The 21,923-nt window shown below is 37.0% G+C and overlaps 1 protein-coding gene across 1 annotated transcript; it reads right to left on the bottom strand.

Moving 5' to 3' along the window:
• Nucleotides 1-1,752: 1,752 nt before the first annotated feature.
• Nucleotides 1,753-6,621, bottom strand: LOC121646711 (flavin reductase (NADPH)-like). Its single transcript, XM_041995878.1, has 5 exons — nt 6,403-6,621; nt 5,350-5,511; nt 3,906-3,995; nt 3,446-3,577; nt 1,753-2,234 (listed from the first exon to the last, which is right to left on the bottom strand). The coding sequence occupies exons 1-5, from the start codon at nt 6,485-6,487 to the stop codon at nt 2,080-2,082; spliced, it is 624 nt and encodes a 207-aa protein (XP_041851812.1). The 5' UTR covers nt 6,488-6,621; the 3' UTR covers nt 1,753-2,079.
• Between the last annotated feature and the right edge of the window lie 15,302 nt (nt 6,622-21,923).

The raw sequence follows: 21,923 nt of genomic DNA, 5'->3' as shown, positions 1-21,923 counted from the left end.
TGGTCCTGCTCTGATTTGGAGTTCAGAACCTGTTCATAATTTCCCCTCACCACATTCAGGGCTCTTAAAAGAAATACATGCCTATCCAACATCTGCACAGTACCAATAATTTAGAGAAGACATCCCTTCTTTAATCCTGCCACAAGTTAAATACCTGAATCTGATCCATCTGGCTGTATTATGACCAGATGAATTTACAGCTGCGTCAACAGCAAACTTCAGCTAATAATGAAAATAATATAAAATAAATGCAAACAAACGGCTAATTCAAATGAACTAAGGTTTAGTTTCCTCCTCCTCAGCACGAGCTGAATGATTGACAAACAATAAGAGACACGCTGGGACAGAAAAGCCGATCAGCTGATCACCGACAACAGGAGAGGGAGGGGGAGAGAGACTGGACCAACGTTTATGTAAAAGTTTAATTTAAAACAAAGAAGAAAAAAGAGCTAAATAAATGTGGGTGTTGGACCCTCTCACCATGAAAAGTGTGGGTGTCAAGACACTTACATCCCCCACGTGTGCGATGCACATACCTACACACATTATTTTAGTAGGGGATGCTTTTGCTTGTGCATTAATATTTGTAGGGGGTGCTTTTGTACAAGTCTTTTTTAAGACGATCTGCTTCAACTGTACTCGGGCTAAGAGGGTTTCGGCTCTTGGTCAAAACCTCTCCTGCTTTGGAGAATATTCTCTCACAAGGGACTGATGTGTCCGTAGGTGTCCCCACATTGTTGTAGTATTGCAAAAAGCCAAATGCTGCATGCAATGCATACATTTAACCCTTTTCTCCTCAAGGAGCTCGAAGTGATCTCAGACAGCTGACCTGGGACGCTTTCTGCTTCCTTCCATTTCCAAATAACTCAAACTTTCTCAAAAACACTCAGTTCAATACTCAGATACCTAAATGAGGTAAGACTTTACAAATAAATGGCCTAACCACCTTCAGATGTGACTTGCTTTGAAGAAATGCGTTTGCTAAAAGACCGTAGAACAGAATAGTTTCTCTGTTCTCTTACATCTACAGAAGATCCAGCTGCCAAGGATCAGATCTAAAGACACTTACCTGAGCACAATAAATTCTTACTTATCCAATAAGGTCTCTGACCTTTTGTGGGTCCTGTCTGCTGAACAACATTATGGTCATTGAATCATAAACACCTTATCCCCCTTTCACAGAGCATCCGAGGACCAACCAGTTAAGATGATTTGTTTCTTGCAGCTTTGAGAAGCTGAAATTTCCTGTTATTTTGCACCTGTCAGAGCAGGTAAACTGATCAGTTACAAGTCATTTCCTTAATATTCAATTAAGTGAATCATTAAGATGCTGCTATTGACTTTGATCTGCTCTCATTTTGTAAAGCACACATCCAACATAATCAAATGTCTGGAAAATGTTTCTTTTGGTTTAATAGTCAGAAGTTAAATGGCAGTTCATCTGACACTTCACTAATAATGAAGGCTTCCCTTTCTAACAAAAATAAGCTGCAATAAGGGAAGGAAATGAGATTAGATGAGAATATTAAGAGAGGGAAAAAGAAACACATTCAACTGTTGCTTCGACTAAATAAGCCTTTATCCCCTCCTTTGGTTTATTTGCATATTTATCTTTTTACAGATACAATCAAGGACTCCAATCCAAACGCATTTCTCTTAAATAATTCATATAACACTTCACTAATAATGAAGGCTTCCATTTCTAACAGCAATAAAATTAATGGAAAAATGGATGGGGAGCAGAACAGTAAGAAAGATCACATGGTTTTATTTTTGAGCGAAAACAAACCAGACAAAAAGAAATACTGAACTTATGCTAAGCAAAAACACCTGCAGCTGAAGCAGCAGTGCAAACAGGCAGCACTTTTAAAATAAAAAAATTAAATTGTTACATGTAAAGGAAGTAACATGAAAGTTCAATCGGGACAATTTCAGATAGAAGCTGAATCATTAGAAAAACGGCATTGATTTATATTTTTTTCTGTGTAGTTTTATGGGAATTAAAAAATGGCACTCAGTGAAAGAAGATGTTGAAAACAGAGAATAAGCAGTGTTTAATAATAAGTATTTTATATGGGGCTATTTGTACTCTCCCCACACTCCCACAGTCTTGCCGTCCCACTCTGAAGTGGACAGACATTTGACAAAGAAATGACCCAGATCATGTTTGGAGATGGCTCTTCCTCTTAGCATATTCTCTGTTGCCATGTAACTCTCTGTCAGAGGAAGATCACCTGAAAATGTCCAAGCAGAGACAAGAAATCATTTCAATTCTCAAAATAACATAAAAAAACACCATCATTGGTCATTCGAAGGTTTACACACACGCACATATATACATATATATATATATATATACACACATATATATACATATATATACACACATACATACATATATTGTTGTAGAAGAAATTACCAAGAGTCTGGGATGAGTAAAAGTATATAAGGTTTATTACAGGAGAAGTATAAAATACAGAAAATACTTCGAAAGCTATCTTGCTGACCTCAGAAGCCAACAAAAGGACTGTCCCTTTCTGCATTTTAGGAATCAGTTTTATTCAACCTGATCCTAGCTGAAGGCCAGTCTCTAAACTGATAAAAAAGGAGAAGAGAGACTAGAAGGCGCCCGTTCTCGTATTGTCTCGCCCAAACAGGCTGCTATTTTCTAAACAAATGTTTGTATCTAGCAGCTGCCCATCAGTCTCAACGTGTCCCCATATCACGAGTCCTGAAGAGAAGTGGTCAGCCTGACCTCACACAAGAACCCAACATGAGAATAATTACTTCAATGTTCTATATAAGGGAAATACACGTTATGAAATGTAATTGAGGGTAATAAATGAATAAATGTATTATATGTATTATATGAATAAAAGAATGATTACACTTGTGATTGATATGAGTAAATATAATCGATAACCATATGCATTAAAATTACTTCCACATCTATCTATCTATCTATCTATCTATCTATATATATATATATATATATATATATATATATCCTAAATCGTTTTTATATTACCCACCATTTCACTCTGTATCAAGCAAGTAAGTAAGTACGATAATCAAGACAGAAAAACAGGCGCCGACTTGTTTAAAATAAATGCAACATTGCCGTTGATCAAGCTGCAAGCTGCTTTCACAGCGATGTGCCGTCACAGACATGATCTGGCGTGTCTGCAGGCCAGCGTCTGAGTTTCTGTTGCCATGGACACCAACTAGCGTTTACTCAGCGCAATAATTTACAGCAATAAGGCTATTTGACCAGAACTTCTTTCATAGGTGTCCATTATCACTTTTTAATGGACACCCTACAGCCAATCAGAATCTAGTATTCACCCAGACCATGTCATAAATATAAATATAAATATAAATATAAATATAAATATAAATGCACTCTGAATGTTTCTAGTTTAATCTGTCTCCACACTCTACTGACCAGCGATGTGAGGAGGCATAACAGCCACGTAGTCCAGCCCTGATGTTTTCAGCACGGTGTACATCCTGTCGTGGTCCTCTGTCACAGGAACAAGACGGGGTGGGACTTTTGAGCGATCCCACAGGAGAAAAGCTGCAATAAGGGAAGGAAATCTGATTAGATGAGAAGATTAAGAGAGAGGGAAAAAGAAACACAACAACTGTTGCTTCGACTAAATAAGCCTTTATCCACTTCCTTTGGTTTATTTGCATATTTTTCTTTTTACAGATACAATCAAGGACTCTGATCCAAACACATTTCTCTTAGCAATAGGAATTTGTGATGTAACCTTCATGAAATCATGCATCAAATATTAACTAAGGATTACTTCTGTATATGATTAGTACCCCTGCTATAAAGTGCTTCTGTTTCTTGTGTATCTGTGCCTCTGAAATATTTAATTTATTCCTTTTTTTCATACCTGACATGCAGCCAACCACTTTGCGGATCCCTCGTGCCTTCATGGCTTCCACAATGTTCTTGGTGCCTTCTGACATCATGGTGGTCGGGCCTGATAAAAACAAAGTTATCAGAGTTCATAACCACTGAAAGAAATCTGGATTTACTCCAGTACAATATTTCCAGAAGCTGTCATGGTATATTTGATTTATTTTGTTTTAGTATGGTAGTTAAAAGGTAAATGCAAACAAGCCTTATTTAAAAAAATTGGAAAATATTCCAAAATGTAGCAAAAAACTTAAATCTGTCATTTTTAAATCGGTTTGAGCATTTATTCAACATACACAAGTCAAAAGTAATTATCAATATCTTAACTAAGCAACTACATTTGTGGGGGGTAAAATTAAAAATGTTCTGCAGCAACAACATCATGAAAGTTGTTAGCAGTAAATAAAGAAAAGAATTGTTCACAGAAGAAACAGAATAAGATCGTCATGGAAGATTCTCCAATCAGCAGGTTGATTGGTGACAGGTGAGGGTGTCAGGATTAGGTATAAAAAGGAGCCTATAAAAACGTCCAACTTATATGTAGGGGCAGGACTTTAAGATTCTGAATGTTTATAAATAAAAGGTAATATTTTAAAATTTGTCACGTGGTGTGGTGGTTAGCACCGCACCCTCACAGCAAGAAGGCCGCTGGTTCAAGCCTCGGGTGGGGGGAGGTTCAAACCCGGGGGCGGTGGCCTTTCTGTGTGGAGTTTATATCTTCTCCCTGTGTATGCGTGGGTTTTCTACAGGTACTCTGGCTTCCTCCCACCATCCAAAGACATGCATGTTTGATTAATTGGGGACTTTAAATTTCCCTGGGAGTGAGTGGTTGTTTGTCTCTCTGTGTTGGTCCTGCGATGGACTGGTGACCTGTCCAGGGTGTACCTTGCCTCTCACCTGTTAAAATGCTGGGATAGGCTCCAGCTTCCCCGCGACCCGTAATGGATAAAACGGTACAGAGAATGAATGAATATCTTAAAATGAAATATTAAACCTAACATGAAGCTGGTGCGTTTGTTACCTCAGTAATTAGTCTAGGAGGAGTGTTACATGTGTCTGCCACATTTGATACAGTGATGTAACCAAATCTTATGGCCACCTCTAGTGAATGACTTATATTATTACACCATTAAATCCTGCAGCCTTCTGAACAAGCCTAACATGGTCAGTTGCGTACTGGAACTGAACTTTATCACTCAGTGCAGGAACGCTTGCAAAGATAAACATCATGTGACCCATTTAGCAGCATGCCAAGCTGCAGTGACAAAAGTTTAAGCTCAACAATTTATAAAGGAGAAGTTAAATTTTAATTGATGCAGCACCACTATTGTAATCTCATTCTGTGATTAATCAAACTTAAAGACTCTTTTCTGCACTAACAATACTTCCTTGTATTTACTCAAACTGTGGAACCTTACTGAGGTCATTCCTGGTTCCTAGGATGATGATTACTGCATCCTGGCCCTCCATAGTCTTTTTTACATCCTCCTTGTTCAGTACGTCACCCGCTACCACTCTGGCTGCCTTGTGGTCAGGAGGAAGCTTGGCAGGATCACGCACCAGCACGGTCACATTGTACCCTGTCAGAAAATGCAAGAAAATTAAACAAATAAACTCATTTATGAGACCCGCAAACACAAGAAAGTAAATTAAAACATTCAATTTAATTGATGCTATTTTAAATGAAAAGTGTATGGAGACTTTAGGGATTCGTTTTGCTGACACATGTAATAAAAACTGCATTTGTCACTGAAGTTTTCACAGGTTTTCCCTCTTTAAACTGGAGCAACATAAGCTCATTTTCACCACTGACACAAGAGGGATTTTGCCCTTGTGCAGACAAGATAGTTAACGGCCTTTTACTATCAGTTGTTGAACAGAGTGCAGTGACTCAGCAAAACACTGACCTGTAACGTCTAACATGACTCAACAGTTTTTATGCCTTGTGTTAAGCAGGAAGAAGGGAAATGAAAATGCTGTCAAATCACATCAGTCATATGACATGATGCATTTGTGTATGCAGCATTTCTAATTTCACAATCTGAAATTTAAAGGTGTACTTCCATCAGATTGCACCTTTGATAAAAAAAATTTTAACTGAAGAAATCTGAAAATAAACTAAATTAAATGAGATAACAAATCATTCACCAACGGAAATTAGAAATATTTTTTACTGGGCTATGGCTATGGTACGGTTATTATTTTATTACAGAAGCTCTGCTATAGAAATCGTATATTTAATGGGAAAAAATCTAATATCCTCGCAACTTTAACCAAACTTTAGCTAAATTGATATGTTGCAAGTTCATAGTCTTTTTTTGTAGAGAGGAAAATCTCCCTTTATCCACTTTACAGGTGGGCAAATAACTACGTTGTCACAGGAGCTGCAGAGGATGGAAACTGACCAGGAGAAACGCCACATGAGAATTTATCTGGATATTTTCTCTTTATGTTTTATTCCCATGGCTCACCTGCGGCCGCCGCCAGCGGCAGGGTCGCCAGTCCGGTCATTCCCGTGGCTCCAAATATCGCGACGTTTTTGATGGAATCAGACATGTTTTTGTTCAAAGCGAGATCCACGACGCAGACACAACTTATGCGCTGAAGCAGAAGATAGTTTGCGATCAAAGTTCACATTTGACATGTGAAGAAACGACTTTTTAAGTCGTGGAGGCGCTTCCGCAAGTCAAACTCCTCCCAGAAGATTTAAAGGAGCCGCTCGCTTCTCTGTCGCTGCAGCGCTCGTGCAGCTGTGGTTGATCACGTCTGCCCATTTCTGTATACATTTCCAAAGTAAACGGGAAATAATGCTGCGATTTATTAAAACATGTGAAACATTAATGTAAAAACAGAGTTTGTATAATTCAAATAAAAGTCACGTCAAGTATATTTTAGGCAAAGTTTTGTCTTTACTCTTACGGAAAAGGTTTCTTGGACTTTCCAAGGCTCTTCTTTGGATTTTTCTGCCTTTAGTTCTGATCTCTGCCCAGATGATCCCAATAATGATCCTTCAATAATGTTCAGGTTCTGGGGAGGATCCAGAACCTCAGCCTCTTTCTCCCTGCTTCCCTTCATTAACTGTAAAAACCTTCAAGTGTCTTGGCACAATTCTTGACCAGATTTTCTGAAACGGAAAACATGTTTTCATGAAAAGAGAATTCCTATTCTATTCTATTCTATTCTATTCTATTCTATTCTATTCTAACTTCTTCTTGACAGCCGCCCTTCCATGGGAACCATTCTGATGAGGATTTGGCCATCACGGGTCTCTGGTCCTGTGTCAGCTCTTTGTTGGATTTGTTTCTATTTCTTCAGCACATCACTTTTAGGTCCTTTTCATCTGCTGTAAATAGTTTTTTAGTCCAGGCCCTTCTTCTTTTACGCTGACTATGCGTATAAGTTTTCAGCTAATAGCTCTGTGGGAATCTTTGTTATTGCAAAAATACAAAATTCTGTATGTCAAACAGTTTTTTTTATAGATGCCACTAAATAAATAGAGAGGGGAAAGATGTGTCTTTGCAACAGACACTAGTAACAAAGAGCCTAAAAGTTGTCTGTTATGTGTTGATACAACACAGGTTGTAAAACACAAAACAGGCTGAGGTTGGGCCTTTCCTTTGAAGCGCCAACAAATCCACTGAGATAGATAAAAAAATATGTGTTATAACTTTATTACAGAAAAAAGAAAAAAGCTAAAATAAAATAATTGGTAATGAACTTAATCCAAAAGCAAAAGAGATAAATCACAGCGATCACCTAAAAGGTAGCAATCAACATGCTTAAATAAGTCATAGGTCAGTTTTTCAGTCAGTATTATTATTATTATTATTATTATAATTATTATTTAGGATAATGTCATTGGTAAAGTCCACCCGTTTATCTATTGTCTCTACCCACTTTTTCAGCTGCAGGGTTGCAGCCATTTAAAGAGTCTTGCATTTGTCATTTTTGTTAGAATAAATTGTTATTTAGCCTGAAAATTATTTAGCAAAATAAATCATAACTCTGCTAAAAGTTTGTACTTGATCTAAACTTGGACTGAATATAACCTTGTATGAATTTTGACTTTGGGAATAAAACTAGAATTATAATGCTAGTAAACAAATTAATAAATAATAATGCTTAACAAACAATGTTTTTATATTAAATAAACCAAAATACAGCTCAGACAGATGATTTTTTTTAATCATATTCTCTCACTAAAAGGTTTCTCACTATTTTTACAAGACTAAATAATAGATATATTCAAACAGTTTAAAATTATTTATAGAAATAAATCATAACTGAAGAAAAGTAAACATAATACAAACTTGTTATGATAATTTAATAATAATCCTTTGCTAACATTGTTTTAATATTAAATTTACCAAAATACCTTAATTTTACTTTCAGATGAAAATTGAATGAATATTAACAAAATGTCAGTTGTTGAAAAATCAACATTTATTTAACATCAGTCATAAAATCTCTTTTTATTTAGGTTGTTTTTACAGACATTGATTCAACATTCATTCTGGGGATGTTTCCGTACTAATTCAACCACATCTCTCTGTTGCAGATAACATCTCAGTTTTTCTTCATGGTGCTCATTAAGGGAAAGGTTTACAATTTCTCTTTATTGTTGTTGTTGGAAATTAAAGCTGATTAGTCAAAAGATGCCCAAAGATTAATACACACATGTAGCCTGCATGGTGTGTAAAATCCCTCTTAAACTGTACTGGCGTCTGGTAAAGGGCTATTTGGATGACTTTGTTATTACGACTTTGAGATATGGGTATGTTTGGACAAGATCTCTTTTAGAAAGCGCTCTTTGGCACAGATAGGCCTATCGTGTATCGACACCTTTCCAGAGATGTGAAACGACAGGTTACTCCAGTTCACTGCATTTCCAGAACAGATTCTTTCATACTCCATGTAGCTCTGGATCTCGCAGGGGTTAAGGATGTAGTCCCACATGTTGAAATCAGTTATCAAGCCAACAAAGGACTGATGTTGGTCAAAGCCACAGCAATAATCATCCTGCTCCTGTCATGAAAGCATAAAGACGAGATTTAAAAACTTCATTCACAGGAGCAAAAACTTGAAACTGCAGGATTTTGTAGAATAAGTGTAACTGGAACTGTACCTGTCCTAAGATGATACATGGGTTACTGAATGATACTCCACCAGCAAATTTCCTAACTGAAGAGTGTTTATCAATCCACAGCTGTGTGATTCCAGATGTAGTGTCCCATGTGACACAAATCGAGTGCCATTTGTTTGGTTTGTACTCAAACCCTTTGAAATGAACGGTGTGGCCATTGATTTCAACTTCAAATACATCATTGTCGTGATCCCTGAATATCACAAAAGTATCGGATTGCTGGTGTATAGACAAGGAAAAAATGACGTGATCTCTGCAGAGGTCAGTCTTTACCCTAAAGGAATTGTCACAAAATATACACAATTATTTTACATTTACAGTAAAATCATTATGAGAATGTCAAACAGTTAATGTTGCTTTCATAGTCATTTTCATTTTGAACTCTACCTGAGACAGACAGTCGCTGCAATGAATGTGTGTATGGATGAATCCACCTTCACATGATCAACGTTGGACTTTCTTGGAAAGACAAACATGCCATGTTCTAGATCTTAAAAAAAGAAAAAAAAAACACAAAGGATGAAGAATAATAAGAGAAGTAAAGGAAAATAGTGTCATTTTTATTAACTGTATTTCAATACAATAATGCATGTTATTGAAAATTGCTAAAGAACAAAAATGGTTCAGAACAACTTTTTAAAAAATTTAAATCATATTTATTTTAGTTATTTATTTAGCCAATCTTTATCCAGGAAAGTCCCACGGAGATCACAGACCTCTATTTTAAGAGAGTCCTAGCTCAGAAAAGCAGCACCACAATCCACAAACAAGAGACAATCGCAGTAATAAAATACTTGTTTCAATCATGTGTAATTCAATAAAAGAACAGGTAAATTTTCCCTGTTAAATAAAAACATATTTGTCTTACTGTTTACGCATGCAGTACATGCTGTCGCCATCAACAGGAGAAGAAACCACACCATCTGAGCCCAAGTCCAACAAACACATTATAATTCAGTAAATCTAGTGACTTTATGTTTGTTGTTAAAAAATTGTAGTTTAAACTGAAATAAAAACATTAAAAATAATTACCTTTGTGTGTTTCTCTCAGAGAAAGGTCCAGCAAGTACAAGCTGTCTGCAGAGTGTGAGATGCTGAGTGATGTCCAGACAGTGATTTATAATCACATCGTTCCACTTTCTGATGCTTTCAGAAAGTTTCTTATCACGTGTGGCGCCTGCAGTCGTCTTTCGTGGTGCATGTTGCTGCTAATAAGACACAAGTTTATCTCGGAGCAGCTGTGCAGACAGCAAAGATTACAGCAAGGCGCTGATTAAGTCAGAGGAACATCAGGTACAATGTCAAACAAAGAAAAACATCTTTGCCTTCCCGCTGATTATTTTTATATAATTATTGCTATATTTTCTGATATACAGTATATCGCCCCATCATAGATGAGTAGAATTATGCTCAACAGCAAACTTCATTTATTACACCCACACAATTTATCCTCTAATGTGTTTCCTGCCCCTTATTCTGTCTTTTACCCACCTTTTCTTACTTCTCTGTTGAAAGCACATGAGCTCAGATAATAATAATAATAATAATAATAATAATAATAATATTAATAATAATAATAATATCTAGCATTTAGAAGAAAGCAAGTGACTCTTTTATAACATGCAACAGTGAAAAAAAATCCTGTATAAATAATATATAAATTAAAATTTAAAAAAGGGCTTTAATGGGGAAAGTAAAGACCTTTATTATCTGATGTGCATCTTGAACCAAACCGAACATGACATTTTTTAGAAAAAGGTTGTAAGGCCACTTGACATTATGGCTGAAAAAATAATTATATCAACACCCTTAGCAAGGCGAGGCAAAATAATATTTTCTGATCATAGTTTATGCCTCCCCAACCCTGACATCTTTAGGATCTGAAAAATAGTTCAGAAATAAAATTTTGCTTCACATTTAAAATACACTGTACATTTTAATTTCTAACAATATAAATAAAATATATGCCCTGGATTCATTATTAAACACATATGTCTGCGGTTCCCTTGTGGTGCATATTCTGAGTGAAGCCCATTCTCTAATTCATTTTTCAAATTGGAAGTTATTTTGATATGATCCTCATGCTCTGAGATAAATTCTGCTTCCACGTAACTGTGGGCCTGACTGTCTTCAAATAAGAGCTCTAAAGCTCTCTGACAGCTCAGTCTTTTGGTCCTAATCATGGTACTGGATTCTATACTGTCCTGTAGAAGTATTTATCTCTTTTATCCCTTGATGTGCAGGTGTGAGGGATACAGTGTGAGAAAATGCTCGATGTTTAGGACATCATCATTGTTAACAGGTGGTCTGCAGGTGGACATGGCAGAGGGTAAAGAGTACAAACTGCTTCTTGTTGCTTAGATCTGCAGTTTACCAACAAATTTTTCTTGAAGACCCCCTTAATGCAACTACCAAGAATACATTTAATGGCTTTTTTGCTTTCCTTATAGCTTCTCACCACAAATGATGCATTCTGGACAAGTCCTCCCCTGTCTTTTGACAATATATAGAGATATGTTGTTCTCTTTAAATAGGAACAAAACATCTGCACTGTGGTGTTTCTCAGGCATGTTTCATTGGTGAAATGCTGCAGGAAAATCAAGGTAACCAGTACGACGTAAGCTACTCCAGTACTGTAGCTCCACTAGCTAACTGACCTCGCTAAGCCACGCAGATGAAAGTTGACTGGATGCACATGGTGTGCCTGACTTAGATAATAATGTAATGTTATCTCTCTCTCTCTCTCTCTCTGTGTGTGTGTGTGTGTGCGTGCGTGTGTCTGCACCAGTGTGAATGTTTCTGTGTGTCTGTACGCAGATCAAATTGATTTAAAGATTATATGAATGTGAATGTGTGGAACATTGTAGTGTGTATGATCAATAATCTGTTTATCACAAAAAATAAACCAAGGCCAAAGAGTTTCAGGTGGAAGAAAATGCGTACGTGTTCCATTTTTCTTTATATAAAGAATATGAAATAGGTCAGTTTGACCTGAATACCAGTCAAGGTTTAAAAGGTTTCAGACAGCAGACATCTCACATTTATATTTGTTTCTGATTTAGGAGTCAGCCTTTATCTGTTTCATGGCAGGGTGTTTGAGCATCGTGACAACCCTGTAAGTTATATTAGTATATTCTATTAGTTTAAATAAACTGATTTGTCAATGTAAAATTGATCTTATGTTCATAATGGACAGCAGTAAAGCTGTCTTCAACTGCTCCAAAATGCTGTAGCAAGAATCATGATAAGAACTATCAGCAGAGATCATATTTATCAATTTTTAGCTTCTGTTCATTCGCTTCCTGTTGAATCCAAAAAAGAATTTAAAATTCTCCTCCTCGCATATAATTTGCTCTTTATAGCCAAGCTCCATTTTATACAAAAAGATCCATATTTTCCCAAGAAAGTGTTTTGCTTTCAGACTGTAGGTTAACTTGTGATTCCTAAAGTCTCAAAGGCCTTATTTACACAACATTTCCATGCAAATCCCTAAAAGTTTTCCCTTTCACATTTAAAAAACTGCATTTACATAACTGTGAACTTCAAATTACCCTCAAGAAGACTGAAAATGCAAACAGGACTGGAAATGATGCAGTGTGCTTGCCAGGCCTGCAATGGGCAGAGCAATAAATGACACCAGCAAGGTCCTCTTTCTTCTCCTCTATTCTACTTTCCGTTTTAATTCTATTCTACTACTCTCAGCCAGATCATCATTCTGCTGCCACTATGCTGGACAGGACCAGTTAAAAGAAAAGAAAAAGAGACTGTCACCCCCTCGTCCCATGCAAGCTCAGGATGGTGGACTGATTTAGTGCAATCCATTGACTTCTTTAGCTAGGCTTTAATTTTTATGAATTGACTTGAATTTGATTTTCATGAATTGGGTTGAATTGATTTTGCCTGTGAAGTGCCCTAAGAGGGGCTTGTTGTGAATGAGCGCTAAACTGAATTAAATTATTAGACTATAATAATTTTGAAGACATTACATGAAATATTAAAGGCCTCTGTTATGGAAAGATGTTTTTCTTTGTTTGACATTGTACCTGATGTTCCTCTGACTTAATCAGTGCCTTGCTGTAATCTTTGCTGTCTGCACAGCTGCTCCGAGATAAACTTGTGTCACATTAGCAGCAACATGCATCACGAAAGACGACTGCAGGCGCCACACGTGATAAGAAACGTTCTGAAAGCATCAGAAAGTGGAACGATGTGATTATAAATCTCTGTCTGGACATCACTCAGCATCTCACACTCTGCAGACAGCGTGAAACTGCTGGAACTTTCCCTGAGAGAAACACACAAAGGTAATTATTTTTAATGTCTATTTCAGTGTAAACTGCAATTTTTCCACAACAAACACAATGACTACTGAATGCTGAATAGAAAATGAGAATTTATAATCGTTTGTTGGACTTGGGCTTAGATGGTGTGGTTTCTTCTCCTGTTGATGGCGACAGCATGTGCTGCACATGGAAGTCCACATACAGCCAGTAAGAAATTTATTTTTCATTTTTAATTAAAAGACAAAATTTACAGGTTTTTCTAGTGAAGTATGTGTTTGTAAAAAATATTTTACAATCAATTTAATGAAAATAAAGCTATTTTTGATTACTTTTTTCATTCATTAGAAAAACAAGCTTTTCTCTCTAAAAAGCTTCATTATTGTAGTGATATAAAGCAGAGTTTACATGCATGGACTCAAAATTCAAAATATGACACTGTTTTTATTTATTTATTTTTTCTTCTGTCTGTCGTCCTTTCTTTGTGTGTTTGCTTTTCTTTCAGATCTAGATGACAAGGTGTTTATCTTTCCAAAAGAAAGCGCTTCATACCGTGCAAAGCTGTTTTCATCCATTTATACTTTCAGTGCAATGACTGTCTGTCTCAGGTAGTCACGAGTACAAAATACACATTCTACAAGCCTGTAAATGTCTGTGAAAGTAACATTTCCTCTATAATTTAATAACTGTTTTACTATAAATGTAAAATAATTGTGTTTTTTTTTAACAATTCTTACAGGGTAAAAACTGACCTCTGCAGAGATCACAGCCTTTTTTCTTTGGCTACAAGCCACGCTACCGATGCTTTCTCCATATTCTGGGATAACGACAACGATTTATTTCTAATAGAAATCAATGATGTAAAAGTTAAATTCAGAGGGCTGAAGTATGACCCGAATAAGTGGCACTCAATTTGTGTCACATGGAGCTCTGCAACTAAGCTAGTGCAGTTGTGGATTGATGGACATTATACGGTTCTGAAACGTGTTGGTGGAGGATACATCAATCACCCATGTATCATCGTAGGACAGGTACAGTTCTGGTTTTCACATATTATTCTAGAAAAATATGCAGTTTCATAAGTTTCTGTTTATGTAAATATAAAGATTGATGAGAAATTTTAAAATCTCATCTTTATGATTCTTTACAGGATCAGGATAATTACTCTGGTGGTTTTGACCAACATCAGTCATTTGTTGGTGAGATATGTGACTTACACGTGTGGAACTACGTCCTTGGCGTCTGCGACATCCTTTACTACATGAGTTATCAAAATTTTTGCCCTGGAAATGCAATGAACTGGAGGCATCTGATGTACCACATCACTGGAGGAGTACTGGTAGATTATAAACAGATCTGCCTCCAAAACTGTAAGGGAGATAAGATAACATTTATCCAAGACTGATGACTGTCATTGCAAAAATCTGGATATTCCCAACTGTGGTTGTCATGCTTCCTGGTGAACTTTTTCCAAACCATGTAGACTTCAATAACAGCATATATGTGTGTAAGATAGTTTGGTAAAGATGTGACTACTCAGCTTCAATTTCTAATAAAAATAAATAAATAAAAAGCTAATTGTAACCTTTACCACTACAGAGTAAAAGACAAAGAAAGAAAGAAAAACCAATGTAACTTATGGGGAAATTGCTACACATATTAAGACCTAATTAAATCAACACACAACCAGAACGAGTCATCAATCTATGTTAATAAAAAAAGAGCTTTCTATGATGGATGTTCAATAAAGTAGATTTTTTTTTTAACCATAACTTCATCTTTTAAATTTCCACAAATTTTTTCTAAAAAATGATTGTGATGCAATACTATTTTCTGAAATTCATAATTCAAACCAGTTTTAGTTTGGTTATTTTTCCTTTCATTTTAGATTAAAAAAATTCAGTTTTATTATTGCATTACTCTGATGCATGAATTATTAAAAATAATCAAATAAAATTAGGGACATCATCCCTCAGATGTAGGCTTCAGGCATAGCAGCCAGTCATACTACCATCAGTCAGGATTCACAATGTTCATTTTGTGAAAGCATTTGGCTGAAGAGAAACTAGTTTGAGAACATACCAGAACATACTAATATGCCAGAACATGCAAACAAAAAGTCAATTTGACCTATAAGATAACAGAATAATTTATTTGGGATTTTAGGATAATTACACAAAAAATAAATTGTTGCAGAAATTACTGCTCTCAAAAGAAACCAACCTAGTATTCATATAAAATTAAATAGAAAGTAGAAAAGTGCCTTAAATACATTCCCCCAACACCAGCTTCAAGGCTAGCTACTCCCTGAAGGTGTCAGTTTCTGGCAAAGTGACCCGGGTGGATTTGTGTCAGTTCTTTTTTCATATATATTCTTCCCCTCCATCATACATCGTTTTGGGGGTCATTACGGAATTTTTGGTGCAGTTTTTTAAACTGTTTTCATAACATTCAGTTTTATTCAGGAGGTTTAACCTCACTGTTTGTTTCTAGCTAGTTTTCACACTCAAATGGCTTTTTTGTGTGTGCGTGTATTTATGTAGGTATTTTTGCACTTATGAATGAATGTTTGTTTGTAGTTCGTTAGACACATGGTCGTCTTATTTAACTTTGTTTTTGTGTACTCCCAGATCATCTATTTGTATTTAAAAATGACACCCGAAAGAGGTTAGGCTCGTCTAAGAATAAAAACATTTGAGTTACTGTTTTCTGCAGGTGCATTTATTTCTTTCTCCAAGTTACTTAATTTTGCAGTGTTAACAGAAATGTTCCAAAGGACCGTCAATAATCCTGCACCAAGTATACATCAGGAGCAGCTGATAGTTTGTTAGCTATGTAAGTAAGCAAGTAATTTCTTTATTTAAATAGCACCTTTCAAGCACAGCTACAATTCAAAGGGCTTCACATAAAAGAAAAAACAAAAGTCATTTAAACAATGAACAGCTAATAAATACAATAAAATGAATTAGGAAACAAAGTAAAACAATACAATTAAATAAAATACTTTAAAAGAAGACAAATAGAAAGGTTGAAATAATAAAAGTAAATGATCACAACACACTGCAAAGCCATATGATAGACTTAGAACTGGCTAAGCCAAACTATAGACTTTGTTAAAAAGGAAATATTTAAGCTTTATCTTAAAAGTATAGGCAGAGTCCGCTTCCCAAACACCGGAGCTGGCTCCAGAGGGGAGCCTGATAGCTGAAGGCTCTGCCCCCCCATCTACTTTAAGAAAGCAGGCTGTGAACAGTGTTGTTGTTAGAAAATATGGAACAAGGAGATCTTTTAATGTGGAGCAAGATTATTAATAGCTTTATATGTAAGGACTAAGTCCTGGATTTCGGGAGCTACGGAGAACGTAACTGTAGTTAAGTTGTCACTGAACCTCATCACCAGTTAATTTAACAGTAAGACTGGTGTTTTGTTGAGTTGATGTTGTTTATGTTCGATGCAATATGATGCATAAAATTAAGGGACAGCCCATGCAACAGGCAGCTTGGACTCCAGGCAAGAGACAACACAGAGACAGCACATCTGAGGTCTTTGATGGTACCTGTGCAGGGGCCTTCAGGGAGCGCTGTGCAGCAAAGCATGACCAGGTTTGTTGTTAGTCAAAAGATGTATTGGGATGTATCCATATAATTAAGATACCACTGAGTTGATGTTTTAATTGAAGTTAACATACACCTTGTGTTGATTGTACCACATCATTATTCTTTGAGAGATAGGTGGAGGTGTCTTTAAATTTTACATCTACAGATGACATATCTTTTAATTTTCTTCACACTTCTTTTTATGAGTTTCCCTGGACTGTTTAAAGAAAGGACCGATACAAGATCCCCCTTACGTTTGCCTAAAATCAGGCCTGGCAGGAAAATGACACCTGTCCAGTCCAGAGTCCAGAGATCAAACTCACTGAGGAGCTCATGCTTCTACACGCTGGGTTGGGAAGAAGGACAGTGAATATTCAAGAGGATGCTGAATATAAAGAGGTACGTTGTCTGATATCAAGCTACTAAAGCTGCATTTAGGTGTAGTTAATAAAAATCTTTGATTAAAACTTTGCTGGTATTACTGGCATCCACAAGTCACACACATTCTCTGTGAGGTGTTTCCAAAGGTGAATCAGCTGGAGGGGGCATGAATGCCCTACAAAGCTATGGGTGAAACGTTGTCTTTGTTTTTCAAATGTCTCGATTTAACTCGATTTTGTTGTTACTGGTGCAGTTATGTTTGAAAATTGTCCTTCAAACAAACAGCTTAAGATGGTTTTTAATGTAAATGGAAACAGGAGGGTTAGGTCAAAGGAAACCATCCTACCACCCAAGGCTATACTAGAAGAAGCATTATGAAGATGTTGGGAAAGTCTTGATTGTATATTATGCCCATCCAGCACACACTGGATATCACTCCCCTGCCCATGATGGCGCCAGAGTTCAAGGCCATACCAAAAACACAGTGTCTGTCATGCCTGAACTGCAGCTCCTCGGGCTCCATGTCAAGGACCGTAACATGGCAGTGATGAGGTACGGCTGCCTGAGCTAAATATACAACATGTTGATTTCCTCTCCTTTAGGGAAATTTATTGTTTAGGATCACTGCCGACATCTCTGACATTCTATTGATGGATCTGCTTTGGGTCATACGTAGGGGCAGCATCCTTAGCAGAGAATTTCAGAATTTCTTTTCTCCTCTAGTTCCTCCTGCAGGATACCACCATGTTTTACTGGCCAATTTAACTCCTGCCAAAGAAGCAACAGTTTAAAATCTGCCACTTGTCTAACACCAGCTTATTTACAGAAATGTAAAGATCCTGGTTTCTGGGATAAAAATCAACAAACATGTCGCTGCTCAGAAAAGCTGGAGGGTGAACAACAGCAGTTCTGACGCTGGTGAGGGTGATGTGGGGCAGCACAGCCTCCATCACATCGTCATGTTTCATCTTCATTCTTTTAAGCCTCATCTGGGTCAGGCTGTCATGGACTGAAACACCTCATCTGCACTGGGTCCTTCCTTCACAATGTCCTTCAGAAAAAAGGGACCTGATTCTCCGGAGCTCTGACTAAAGAGGTATTCCAGCCCAAGCAGCTCTATACAGGCGCCATCAGCAGGAACCCCGAAGTTTCCCTCCGCAGTCTCTCCAAACAGCTGCTGACAGCAGGTGTTGAGGCGGTCAATGAGCCGACCTCTACCACCAAACACTGCATCAGAACTGCAGCGTGCAATGCTGCTTATCAGGTAAACCTGACAGGGCCTTGCTGCACAGTGGAGACCTGGACATCATAATGAAAAACATCAGTAACAACTTAACATGTTTGAAATGTTAAAGTACCCTCACTACTCCTGTTTACCTGGGATCATGTGGGGTAAAGCTTTGTGGAACCCTTCCACACAGACATTCATAAAAGGGCACATCCACACTGTTGATAGTCATGGTACGGGCCACCCTATACATGATGATGTCTGGTGGATCCTGGATGCACTCCAGGTACCGCTGCTGTGCTGCCCATAACTCATCAATGGCTGCTGTAAATGGGATTCAATATATCAAGAAAATGATACTGACAATGCATATGAGACATTTATAAAAAAATATTGTTGTATAAAGTTCTTATATGATAAAAAACTGTCCAATAAAGGAATATAGTAAAAATCTAAATATATTACTAGTCCATAAACATAGTAAGTAAATGTTTATCTATATAGCACCTTTCAAGATAAAAATCACAAAGTGCACAACAATAAAATAAGGAGGAGGACCTCTCCAAAGATCAACCTACATTCTATAAAAGCCTTAGAAAATACATGGATGGGGATTCAGACTTCTTGAGCTGACCCACGTTCTGTTTGTCATGTACTCTGAACCCAGAGACTCTGTAATTGAATTGCTTTTGATCTGTTAATAAATTGTTATCTTGATCATCGACGTCATCCTCCTCATTTCTGATTCCAGTCCATCGCAGGGCCAACACGGAGAGACAAACAACCATTCACAGTCACACCTAGGGAGAATTTAGAATGACCAATAAATCTAACATGCATGTCTTTGGACGGTGGGAGGAAGCTAGAGTACCCGGAGAGAACCCACGCATACACGGGGTGAACATGCAAACTCCACACAGAAAAGCCAATGTTGGAACCTCCCCACAGTCGAGGCTCGTACCAGTGACCTTCTTGCAGTGAGGCCGCTGTGCTAACCACCACACCAACGTGTCAAAGAACTGTGAGCGTGAGGACCCAAGTGCAGGCAGAAGAGGCAGGAGAGAGATGGGTAAAGTTAAAGGTTTTAAAAACTAAACTTACCTAACCCTAAATACCAAAATCATGACAAAAACCCAGAACACGAAACAACGTAAGTAAAGTAAGGAACATAAACTGTGAATCATGACACATTGTGCAGGTAATTATATCTACTTATATGGTAATAATGCATCCACCTCCTTGTGCTGAACATGTTTGGGATAAAACTCTGTTTCCCACATCGTATTAGGTGTGTTTGGAGTCATCAGGGTGAGTTCTTTACATGTAACATACATATTAGCATGCTAAATCAGGGGATGCAAATCTCTGCAAGCATTACCTCTGCTTTGCCACATTACAAATCCCCCTCCTGGAACTTAAATACAAAGTGGTGGGGTCGAAATGGCATTGCCTCCATTATAACTAGTCTATGTTGACTCATCAGTGTGGGTTCCTTACATGTAACTTACATCCTAGCATAATAAAACAGGGAATGCAATTCCCGGCAAGCTCTAAATCTGCTTTTCCACATAATGCATCCCCCTTCTTGTGCTGAAATCCAAACAGCTAAGGTTGAAATGGTGTTTCTTACATTATAACTAGTTTACTTTGATTCATCAGTGTGGGTTCCTTACATGTAACTTATTAACCCTGCTCATGTTTAAGAGAGACTGAAAACCCATTTTTTTCAGATCAGCCTTTGACACACGATAGCGTTGTCACTTGAGATACTTGACATTTATACTTCATACGTGTACTATGTTTTTATTCTTGTTTATATCTCTGTCCAGCTCTTTGATCAACCAGAGTTATATAAATAGAATTTGACTGATTGATTGAAATACTAGGCATTAAACACGGGGAGCCATTTAAACCATATAAAATTTATAACCACTTCTACTTTTATTTTCCCATGTTATATTTGACCAACCAAAATGTATGTTGTTGAAAATAATCAGCATCATTTGAGTGGAAGATTTTGGCGCGTTTTTAACCGGTCACGGGCTAATTTTACAAAAATAAATAAATAAAATTAAAAAATAATTTATTGCCATAAAAAACACCAACAATAAAAGCTAGATCGATTCTAGATGTGAAATGTCTTAGAGATTTTTACAATAACACATACGAATAGATTTGCTTGTTTAGTTGTGCGCGGTCACGTGACGGGCATGCACATCGCGGCGGACGTGCTGTTATAATACCTGTTTGTTAAGGGAGGGCCGAATGACAGAAGAAGACAGAGACGCAGTGAGTTCATGTTTAGTAAATATTTTTAGAATTAAATATTTTAACTCTCATTTAAAGCCAGACCGTCGTTGTAACATTTAAAAGCAACTTTAAAGTTAAATTTGTGCTACTTGTGCTGATGCAACATGGTGTCTATGGGCAGATAATTAAGCTAGCTAACTCCGCGCACTTCATGCTGACATGTTCAAAGTCGTTGAAGTAAACCGAATTGTATCCACTCCTAAAAAATTTGCAAGAAAGTAAAGAAAAGTTACATGGTTCGCAAATACCATTTCGGCGGCGTAAAATAGTTCGGTTGCAGCTAAATGGCAATGGAGGTGGAGGTGTGGAGGATCAGGGTCCGCTTAATCCCAGGGATGTTACAAGCGTAGGAGTTACCTTTGCTGCTTGTTGAGTAGTTGGGAGACTCGTTAGAATTAATTTACGTCTGTTTCTCTTAAAACAACAGACAATATATATATATATATATATATATATATATATATATATATATATATATATATATATATATATATATATATATATCATAACCTTCACTGTTTTTTGTTCATTTAGTGGCGTAATTGTCAGTTGAGTTTTGACAGTCTGCTTGTCTGCAACCATGTGTGTAAAATGAAGCGTGTGGTTAGCGCTGTTCGCCATTAGAGACCGCTGCAGCTGCCTTTGTTGTTATGAACGTGAATCGCAAAACACATTTTTATTGCTGCTACAAAACCTTAATTAACTGAACAGAGTTCAGCATAAAAACCGCTTATACGTACATGTTAACGTGATTCATATATGTAAACATATTTGAAGATAAAAAAGTATTTTAGTTGTTTTATGTTTCTTTGCTTGCTATTGGACTAAATTGTACCACGTGTCCAGGAAGTAAAACGAAGCTGCCTTTGTGGACATCAGTTCATTTAACTTACCGATGCATAACAACATCAGTGTTTATGATTTATATTGTCGGTCATTAGTAATTTTTTTTCTGAGCTTGTTTGGGCTGTGTGTGACCTTTTTATTTTCCACAACCGTGAGTTAGAAAGGTGTGGCGGAGAATGACAAGATTGCCTCTGAGAATTAATGGGTT

The sequence above is a fragment of the Melanotaenia boesemani genome, chromosome 9 (assembly GCF_017639745.1).
Source record: "Melanotaenia boesemani isolate fMelBoe1 chromosome 9, fMelBoe1.pri, whole genome shotgun sequence".
Taxonomy (NCBI): domain Eukaryota; kingdom Metazoa; phylum Chordata; class Actinopteri; order Atheriniformes; family Melanotaeniidae; genus Melanotaenia; species Melanotaenia boesemani.
Note: the sequence above shows the minus strand (reverse complement) of the source record. Positions and strands in the feature narration are given on the sequence as shown.

Bases quoted from the DNA above. Each gene is read 5' to 3' on its own strand.
- LOC121646711 (XM_041995878.1), bottom strand. From the start codon at position 6,487: ATGTCTGATTCCATCAAAAACGTCGCGATATTTGGAGCCACGGGAATG. The intron at 5,512-6,402 runs GTGAGCCATGGG...ATTTTCTGACAG, and splicing joins GCCGCTGGCGGCGGCCGCAG to GGTACAATGTGACCGTGCTG. The intron at 2,235-3,445 runs GTCAGTAGAGTG...GGACATTTTCAG, and splicing joins TATGCCTCCTCACATCGCTG to GTGATCTTCCTCTGACAGAG.